The sequence below is a fragment of the Procambarus clarkii genome, chromosome 6 (assembly GCF_040958095.1).
Source record: "Procambarus clarkii isolate CNS0578487 chromosome 6, FALCON_Pclarkii_2.0, whole genome shotgun sequence".
NCBI classification, from domain to species: domain Eukaryota; kingdom Metazoa; phylum Arthropoda; class Malacostraca; order Decapoda; family Cambaridae; genus Procambarus; species Procambarus clarkii.
The window spans coordinates 33,625,814-33,637,029 of record NC_091155.1 but is presented as its reverse complement, the minus strand read 5'-3'; the positions used below and the strand labels follow the sequence as shown (position 1 = coordinate 33,637,029).

At 36.5% G+C, this 11,216-nt stretch overlaps 1 protein-coding gene across 2 annotated transcripts in view; it reads left to right on the top strand.

Moving 5' to 3' along the window:
• Nucleotides 1-4,873, top strand: part of LOC123753668 (pleckstrin homology domain-containing family G member 5) — a 33,070-nt gene extending 28,197 nt beyond the window's left edge. The window contains exon 11 of one of the 2 annotated variants that reach the window (XM_069308204.1): nucleotides 4,110-4,873. In XM_069308204.1, coding sequence (XP_069164305.1) covers nucleotides 4,110-4,119 — 10 coding nt within the window. In that variant the 3' untranslated portion in view covers nucleotides 4,120-4,873. The remainder of the gene's footprint in view (nucleotides 1-4,109) is intronic. The other variant, XM_045735639.2, reaches the window with a different exon arrangement.
• Nucleotides 4,874-11,216: the final 6,343 nt, after the last annotated feature.

Sequence of the window (11,216 nt, the reverse complement as noted above, 5' to 3'; positions counted from 1 at the left end):
AAGCAGACCTTATATGCTTCAGCTGTCAGTTGAGCTATTCCCTGTGTGGGAGCTTTGTCGCTTAAGACCGTCTCCCATTGAATGGTTGCAAGGTCTACATTTATTTTTTCCCAATCAATCCTCTTATTGTTGAAATTGAATTGATTGAATACCCGTTCTCGCTTGTTGGGTCTCTTAGACCTACTACCGTTATTTATGCTAGTTCGCACTTCAATGAGCTTATGGTCTGAGTATGTAGTATCTAAGATTGTAATATGTCTGATTAGTTAATCATTGTTGGTGAATAACAAGTCTAGTGTGTTTTTGTTCCTAGTTGGTTCTGTAATCTGTTGATTGAGCGAGAATTTGTCACAAGCTCAAAAGTTCTCTGACGTGTGGTTGGGTATTTCCCGGGTCATTCCCTGCTATGATATTTGTGTTTGCCATTCTCCATCTTAGACTTGATGAATTGAAATCTCCAAGGAAGATAATATCTGGAGCTGGGTTCACTAGATTATCAAGGATGTTCTCTATTTTGTGCATCTGCTCTGTGAATTCCTCAACCGTTGTATCTGGCGGTTTATATATTAGAATAATAATTAGGTTAATTTTTTCTACCTTAATTCCAAGTACCTCTACCACCTCATTAGTTGAGTTTAGTAGCTCTGTGCATACCAGGTCCTCTTTAATATACAGACATATTCCTCCATTTGGCCTAGTTTCTCTATCACATCTATATAAATTATTATTTGGAAACCAAATTTCATTATCCATGTAATCTTTCGTACGAGTTTCCGTGTATGCCCCAAATATTGATTTTGACTCAAAATATTTATGAACTTTATGAACTTTATTTCTTGATTTTGACTTTAGACCTTGTATGTTTGCATATATGAATGATTTTCCATATTGTCACAAGATGACACACTTGTCATTGTCCTCATGCCGAGTGACACACTGGTGCTGGCCTCAGTGTGGTGCTGGCCTCAGCGTGGCGCTGGCCTCAGCGTGGCGCTGGCCTCAGCGTGGTGGTGGCACAGCAAAACTCCGCCTAGTAACACCATAGCAGCTTGTACTTGGTTCATCAGTCAACCCGTCCTCTTAAAAATAACGTCACTTTTGGCTGGTATGCGCGGCACTATGGCCAAATTTGGACGTAATTTGAAATGAAATCGACTCACGAAAGTGACGTACTGTTCCGTTTTCTGTTTGAGTCGCTAGCGTACTCGGCAAGCTTAGAAGAGGAAACTTTTCATTAACGTTTTTCATACCGTTTTGAAACTTTATGAGAATTTCCTGCCCACCTAACCTATCAGAGGACCCTTAACTTACTGTTGTTGAAAAAAAAAATCCCAAATTTATTTTCATTTTCAAATTACGTCCATATTCGGCCATACAGACAAACGGCCAAAAGCGACGTTCTTTTTAAGGGGGCATATCATTATAAATCGTTATAAATTAAAAGTTGTTCAATTTGCTTATAAATTTATTTATGAAATGGTTATAGAAAGGGCTGCAACTGGTCCAAGTTTCACCATCACACCTTAAACAGAAAAGGAGAAAAAAAATACACAACGTATTTTGCAACGAATGTTCAACATTCTCAAATAATCTCAGGGAACACATGTGTCAACTAAAATGTCTACTATGTGCTGTAGAAGCACAAACTCTTGTAATAATTGTAATATGTATGTTCAATATATTTATATGTAAATTTTTTTTTTTTCTTTTTTTTTTTGCCAATTTTTTTTCTCGTTTGTTATCAAGGGATTTGCATGAAACTTGCACACCTTGCTCAATGGATGCCTATCTGTAAGGGTGCCAATTATGAACGAAATCTGTCGAAGTCAAGCTCAGCTACAGGTGGCCGAACTTGGATCTTTATTTTACTCTGGAAAGTAATTTACACCTTCAAATTACTTCAGAGCTTTCATTTATTAATCAATTTACATGCAAATTACACCTTATACGTAGCGTTTGTGCTTTTACAGAATCTAGTAGACATTTTAGTCCAAAGTCTATTTGTTGATTTTATACAAATTTTTAAATATCATATATTGCATATTTTTTAGAAGGGTAACTTTGAAAAATTATATTATTGCACTAAACACTTTTTTGATAAAACTGATCACTAGAATCCTTTATTATGTGCTTAATTTAATATCTGAGTGTTATAGAAATGATTTTAGTTGACACATGTGTTCCCTGAAACTATTTGAAAATTCGTTGCATAATTCGTTGTTTATTTTTTTTCTCCTTTTCTGTTTAGGGTGTGATGATGAAACTTGGACCAGCTGCAGCCCTTTCTATAACCATTTCATAAAAAAATTTATAAGCAAATTGAACCACTTTTAATTTTACAATGATATGCCCCCTTAAGAGGACAGGCTGGTCGAGGCACTGCTCGTATCTTAGCTTATGTCACTAAACCCAGAAAATGACTCGTCACGTGTACTATCACCAAGTAGACTCACATCAAATGACACAGATGGTTATGGTAACTGTAGCTGGTGTTGATTCAGGGCAGCGTGGGAGGTACATACATGGGCCCTGTAGCTGAATGGACAGCGCTGGGGGACTCATAATCCTAGGGTTCGATCCCCGGTGATGGCAGAAACATATGGGTAGAGTTTCTTTCACCCCTGATGCCCCCTTTTACCTAGCAGTAAATAGGTACCTGGGAGCTGTTACGGGCTGCTTCCTGTGTACTCATCTAGTTGTACTCACCTAGTTGTGTTTGCGGGGGTTGAGCTCTGGCTCTTTGGTCCCGCCTCTCAACTGTCAATCAACTGGTGTACAGATTCCTGAGCCTATTGGGCTCTATCATATCTACACTTGAAACTGTGTATGGAGTCAGCCTCCACCACATCACTTCCTAATGCATTCCATTTGTCAACCACTGTGTGTGTGTGTGTGTGTGTGTGTGTGTGTGTGTGTGTGTGTGTGTGTGTGTGTGTGTGAAAAAAATAAAAGTTGATTGATTGACCCTTGAGAGGCGGGCCGAAAGACGGGAGCTCAATCCCGCAAGCTCAACTAGGTGAATGTACTGTACACTGTATACACACTCGACATCGTCCACCGCATTCTCCCAATCACTCATGTCAGACCCCTTGTGTTAGGTCTTTATCTGGACTGTAGACTAAATCAGTATCCATCATCAAACAATATGGTGCATATTTCGTCCTTTGAGAGTCATTTTGCAGCAGCGTGGCTGACTGTGGACCAAGAGCTTGTAGATGATACATCAGACATGGTTGCTACCTTGAAACTGAGGCTCCCCATGGCCATGGGGCATGCCGGGATTTGTTTTTTTCAAATGGCGGACGATCACTGGATTCCTTGGGCATTCATTTCATACCCGAGTCACCGCATGGCATTTTTTTTAATCCTCCGCTATACCTACGAATGCCTAGAGGCGTTCTGCGCACCCCCAATCAGAGCACCTCAAGGTGCTTTGCGCAGTGCGGTGGTTAAATCAATCACTAGCACCATAATTACTTTCCTGAATGCCCTCTGAAAAGAAACTGACCATTTTCACACAGTTTTCTTTCTCCTTATATTCTAGTAAATGCATTATAAAGGGCTCTTAACATAAACTGCTTCCAACATGGTGATGATTTTGAATAAAAAAGTCCCTCCGATACACTCAAGGAGTGGGGAATTATGCGGAGTTACCTAGGTCTGTGTCTCCCATCCATCTATTGATCTCCATATATCCATTTACCTATACATCCGTCTGTGTCTATTGAACTATCGATCCATGTATCTAACCAGCTTTCCATCAATCTATCTGTATCCATCCAATTGTCCATCTATCCATCCATAAATCTCTCTCTCTGCCTCTCTCTTAACTTAAGAGACTTATTACGAAGGATTTTTTTGAGCTATATCATTGAAGTCGCAAGAAAATCTGAATTAAATGTTATATTTAATAAATGTTATTTAATATATTTAAATATATAATAAATGTTATTTAATATATTTAAATATTGTATAACCAGTTTTTATATATATTGTTTTATATATACAGTTTATATATTTTTATATAATATTGTATATAACAAGTTTTCATCACCCAACAATATTTGAGGATCTTTGATCTTTGTTCTCATTTTGTTCTTTATTTACAGGGATGTATGAGAGTGGCCATGGATGTCCCCGAATGAGGGACAAAGACTTTTTGTCAAAGTCACCATGGCACCCTGATATCACCTCATGGCACCCCGATATCACCTCATGGCACCCTGATATCACCTCATGGCACCCCGATATCACCACATGGCACCAGATGTCGCCTTATCCATGTGATGTCAACCGAGTTCATTCAGAAGAGGATAGAAAGAGAATACTAGTGATTATGTATTAAATAGTATTAATTTATTGTGATAAAACACTCCTTGATTAAAGCTTAGGCTTTAATCAAGAAACCAAAACTTAAAACGCTTCGAATAGCCTATCGGTGTCACTGAAGTTTCTAAACACTTCAGACTTGAACAACGAATCTGTGTATCGGTTACGAAAATAAAATTAGATGGGTTTTAGACGGAGAAACGAGAATAAACTCAACATCTCGGTAACCTATGAATCCGAGTGACGGCTGGTGATCTCTCTGGACATGGATGTGTTCGTGGCTCCAACGCAGGCCTTCCACAGTTATGGTCTATGTACACAATAGATTCCGAAGATCTTGTGATCAAACCACGTGTGCAACCCCCCCAATAGTTTTTGTACTGTACATTCCACTCCCTTGGCAGGAAGTATTTATTTTATTTTGTAAACATTCCATGTACCTAGGTACCTTTGTATCTGCAATTGTATGTGGATTTTGTAAGATATAATTTGGTACCCTTGAGTAGATACTGATTATATATATGTATGTATGTGTGTATATATATATATATATATATATAATATATATATATATATATATATATAATATATATATATATATATATATATATATATATATATATATATATATATAATGTATATATATGTATGTATATATATATGCATGTATGTGTGTGTAAATCACGAAAAATAAACACGTGATTAAAAATGTGACAGTCAGACCACGGAGGAAAATTGAAACAGGAATTTCCTTAAGTACTTTCGTATATTAATACATCTTCAGAAGGAGTGGTTTTACAGGTCGAGTACTGGACATAAATAGGCAGGAGAGAATGGTGGAATGAAGTGAGGTACAATGCATGGACACAAATATGAGCCGCACAAAAACTGCAGAGCTTTGAGTAGCATCATTGGAACACATTTGTCTCGCTAATTTATTGTAAACATTTACTATCTTATGCTGTGATTATCCATATGGGGTTATGAATGGGAGCTGCATCGGATGGGCCAATAGGCCCTCTGCAGTTTTTGTTCGGCTCATGTTTGTGTCCACTTATTGTACCTCACCTCACTCAACCATTCTCTCCTGCCTATTTATGTCCAGTACTCGACCTGTAAAACCACTCCTTCTGAAGATATATTAATATACGAAAGTACTTAAGGAAATTCCTGTTTCAATTTTCCTCCGTGGTCTGACTGTCACGTTTTTAATCACGTGTTTATTTTTCGTGATTTACACACACATGTATGTGTGTATATATATATATATAAATATATATATGTGTGTGTGTGTGTGTGTAAAATATTATACAGTGATAAAATATGTGTAAATCACGAAGAAATTAACACTTGATGAACAATGTGACAGTGTTTGACCAAAAAGGAATGATTAAAACAGGATATTCCTTAATAAGTACTTTCGTATTTAATAATACATCTTCAGAAGAATGGATATTACAATTCAGTGGTGGTGGATATATATACACGCAGGAATGAGGCGGTATTAAAAAAAGAAATGTCTTTGTAAACAAACTTAAGAGCAGACTGCAGACGGCCGTCTGCAGGTTCCTCTTAAATTTGTGAAAAAAGATCTTGTTTCTTCACCGCCTCATTTCTGCCTCTATATCCACCCTCGCTGAACTGTAAGATCCGTCCTACTGTAGACGTATTATTAAATGCGAAAGTACTTCAGGAATTTCCTGTGTTAATCATGCCTTTGTGGTCTGACAGTCATATGTATAATTTATTATGAATAAATATATTTAAATATAAATAAATATGTATATTAAATATATATATTTATAAATAATTTTAATATAAAAATTATGTTTAAATTTGTATAATATATATAAATATAAATATATATATATATATATATATATATATATATATATATACATATATATATATGCGAACAAGCCTGAATGGTCCCCAGGACATATGCAACTGAAAACTCACACCCCAGAAGTGACTCGAACCCATACTCCCAGAAGCAACGCATCTGGTATGTACAAGACGCCTTAATCCACTTGACCATCACGACCGGACATAATGAGGTGATAGCCGAGGCTATTTGAACCACCCCACCGCCGGCACTCGGATAGTTATCTTGGGCATAGCATTTTACCAAATCAAAAGAATGAGGTGATTTGGTAAAATGCTATGCCCAAGATAACTATCCGAGTGCCGGCGGTGGGGTGGTTCAAATAGCCTCGGCTATCACCTCATTATGTCCGGTCGTGATGGTCAAGTGGATTAAGGCGTCTTGTACATACCAGATGCGTTGCTTCTGGGAGTATGGGTTCGAGTCACTTCTGGGGTGTGAGTTTTCAGTTATATATATATATATATATATATATATATATATATATATATAGTAAAAATGTATTATAATTATTATAAATATGATAAATTAATATTTATTATATCATACTGAATATAATTATTATTATTATATAATATAAATATATATTATATATAATTAATATTACATATTTATATATTATATATAAATTATAATTATATATAAATATTTATAATACATTATATATATATATATATATATATATATATATATATATATATATATATATATATATATATATATACACAAATTTACGTATATAATTTTATATTATAAATTATATATAAATATATTTATAATATAAATACGCAAGATTATAAACATATGTATTATAAATATATAATATGTTTATAATTACAGTAATATAAATATATTATATATATATATATATATATATATATATATATATATATATATATATATATATATATATATTAATTTATAATATATAATTATAATTTTTTAGTTGTGATTTTTCTAATATTTTTATATCTTTCACAGTTTTCAAAGCTGCAACCTAGTCCTAGATGCTCTAGTTCTTGTTAATAAATAATAAATGGAAACAATGTTGACATTTTTCCAAGGTCTTTCTAGAAAATAGTGTACAGTCTATTTTATAATGTACCTCTATCTTAAATATTATGGAATAGATGCACATAGTTCCTTCATGAATATTTCTAACTGGTTATGAAACACTCGTCATGTTAATAATTAGAATGTTGGTTTATACTGGCTTGTACAGTGTCCGCTGGTTACTCACTTACACTTGTGACAAAGTATATGTGATTTGTGTGTGTGTGTGTGTGTGTGTTGTTAATATTCAGAATCTAAATTAAATCTATTGTGGTGTAAGACTTTTATCCAGTATTCCTTGGCATAGCAATAGAGCCACCTGTTAACTCTTATGCATCTCTCTTTCAAGAAGTAGCAATAAGACAATCTTGGGTAAAAAAAATGAAGAAGCTTGTGGTTTTTCTGAAGACACGCAAAGTGTTAGCGGTTTTGTCTTGTGTAAACAGGAGAAACTTGTCCTGGAGCCGTTCTTCCTGTACCTCAGTACCACTGAAAATATTTCATGCAAGTTGTTTAATATTTTTTTTTAATTTGTTGATGTGTATTAGACTAGGTATTATGAAGATTTTAGTACTGATCGAGAGTAGTAATGTCTTCTAATATCCATAGAGTGACTCGAGTAGTACCCGGTGCCCCACTGTACCGGTGCCCCACTGTACCGGTGCCCCACTGTACCGGTGCACCACTGTACCGGACACTGCGTGCAGCAGCATATCACTAAAAGCCTTTCGCAAGAGTATTGTATATACTATGACAATCTATAGCATCATCATGCAACTTGATATAATTGAATAATTTAAGATAAAATCAGAAATAAGAATATACAAGAAAAATAAGTGATTTATCAATGATAGAATGATACAAATCACAGTCACATTGTGATTAACAGAAAACCAGTATTTTTTTTGCCTTCTGTGGGATCTTTTGGTGCACTTTGTAAAATATGATCACTCTGTGGCACTGTTGAGGTCTGAGAAAAGTGCATCAATATGCATTAAATGCATATTTTTTTAAACTTTGAAAAGCCATAGGTGTGTTTGCCTAACTCAATAGAGAGATCTAATCACACATATACTGCCTTGTGATGGAGTTGAGGAGTATAGATGCAACCTCTTATAACACTCAATCCTTGTATCTATACTTTACATTCCACACTATATATACTGTACCTATATAATATATATATATTGTTTTCAGACCGTGTATATAAAATTGAATTAATACATTTACAAAGGACACAGTAAAAGTTTATGTTAAACATTAGTACGTTTGTATACAAAAGTCAAAATGCCTAAATTTCTGTTTGTTCATACTGTAAACAAGATTCAAGATTTGTTCATACTGTTCACAAGATTCAAGATTTGTTCATACTGTTCACAAGCGGTTACCATAGTTATCATATTTGCATTTCCCCATATTTCAAATGGAGTGGCATTTATAGAACAGTGCTCATAAATATAGTTGGAAAAACTCAATCCATAAAATGCAGTGATGGGTCATGAGTGACGGGTCATGAGTGACGGGTCATGAGTGACGGGTCATATGAGTGACATGGCTGCCTGTGTCTTCAATTAGTCATGTGTCTTTTTCTGGGGAGACAAGAGACACTTTGACATTGACTTGCACAATTGCAGCCACTCATGACTAATTGCTAAATTTTTAAACATTCTGGTCATTTAAACCAACTTTTTCTAATAAAATGTCATACATGCAGACTCATTTGACTGTTAGAATAACTTTGGAACAATTCCTTATTAAGATCTTTAGTGACATGCATACAATAATGTTTGTGGCATTACAGTATTAGAAATACAAATTAGCCAAAGTTTTTATGGTACAGAATACCGATTTTAATTGGTGTAATTTTCATTGATATTTATTCTTAATACAGTGTTAATCAACATTGTTTAGATGCATAAACTTTGTTTCATATTAACACATTACACAGGTAAATAACACATTACAGTAATTGAGCAGTTGTCAAATGTGAACACACTGAAAATTTAAAAAGGGGGCCTATAGTTCACCAAAATATAAGTACCTACGGGCTCACCATAGCCCGTGCTACATGAAATTGATTGTTCCAAGTAGCGAATCTTTAACAACAACAACAGCAAACAGTTCACCAAAAATATGTATTTATACCTTAGATTTTTATTGCTTAAACAATATTTACTTGTACAAAGAATTGTACTATACAGGAAACTGCTCTGATGGAGCAGTTGTTAGGCGGTTAACCCGAGTTGCACATTAATAATTATATGTTACTTACTCGTTACTTTCCTATTGTTGTACAACTCTCAGAATGCAACTTTAACCTGTTGTATTGAATGACCATTTAAGTGTATGGTTTATTTATTATTTTGGTAGGTTTATTCTAGTTATACAGATAATGAATGTATACTAACTGCTTTAGGTGTTTCACGTGCTGTATAGCCAATGTGTATATATTGAATTTTTGATTCCAAATACTATTTTAGTGAGGTGGAAAAGAAGTGTGTGCATAGACTTTCCTTTTTTTTTTTCTTTGGAATAATTGTAGAAAATAAAAAGATTCTCTGCAATTTTATTTTTGTTACCTAGTCACTGTAGCCACAGCCACTTATTGAGGCTATGCAATGAATACACGATTCAGTGTAAACATATATATGACCATGACAGTTGTCTACATTTTATACATTTTTTTTATTAGGCATCTGGCAAAGAATTTGGCATTAAAACCTGAGCAATTAATCAAAGCTTAGGGTAACAGTATTAGAGAAGCATGTGAACGTATTTTCAGCATAAGGGGAACTCATAAACCACCACCGTAGGCTGTGGTGGGTATGTGGGCCTGCGGGCCACTCCAAGCAACAGCCTGGTGGACTGACTCTCACAAGTCAAGCCTGGCCTCGGGCCGGGCTTGGGCAGTAGAAGAACTCCCAGAACCCCATCAACCAGGTATCATAAATATACATTTCACAGTGTAAATAATGGATGGGTATATAAATGTCAAGCAAGGTTAGGTTAGGTTTAGGTTTAGGTTTAGGTTTAGGTTAGGTTAGGTTAGCGGCGAAATTCACCAAATTTTTGCCCGCTACCGGCGAAAATCGCGCGATTATTGGCCGCTAGCGGCGAAAATCGCACGGTTTTTGGCCGCTAGCAGCGAAAATCGCTAGATTTTTGCCCTCCAGCGGTGAAATTCCCCCGATTTTTGCCCGCTACCGGCGAAAATCCCGCGATTTTTTGGCCGCTAGCGGCGAAATTCGCACGGTTTAGGCCGCTAGCAGCGAAAATCGCGCGGTTTTTGGCCGTTAGCGGCAAAAACCGAGCGATTTTCGCCGCTACCGGCCAAAAACCGTGCGATTTTCGCTGCTAGCGGCCTAAACCGTGCGATTTTCGCCGCTAGCGTCCAAAAATCGGGCGATTTTCGCCGCTAGCGTCCAAAAATCGGGCGATTTTCGCCGCTAGCGGCAAAAAACCGCGCGATTTTCGCCGCTAGCTACCAAAAATAAGGCGATTTTTGCTGCTAGCGGCGAAAATCGGCCGATTTTTGACATCCAGCGGCGAAATTCACCAAATTTTTGCCCGCTACCGGCGAAAATCGCGCGATTATTGGCCGCTAGCGGCGAAAATCGCACGGTTTTTGGACGCTAGCGGCGAAAATCGCGGGGCTTTTGACCGGTAGCGGCGAAAATCGCGCGGTTTTTGGCAGCTAGCAGCGAAAACCGCGCAATTTTCGCTGCTACCCGCCAAAAAAATCGGGTGAATTTCGCCGCTAGCGGCCAAAAACCGCGCGATTTTCGCCGGTAGCGGACAAAAAACGGGCGAATTTCGCGGCTAGCGGCGAAATTCGCCCGGTTTTTGCACTCCAGCGGCAAAATTCGCCCAATTTTTGCCTGCTACCGGCGAAAATCGCGCGATTTTTGGCCGGTAGCGGCGAAAATCACACGGTTTTTGGCGGCTAGCA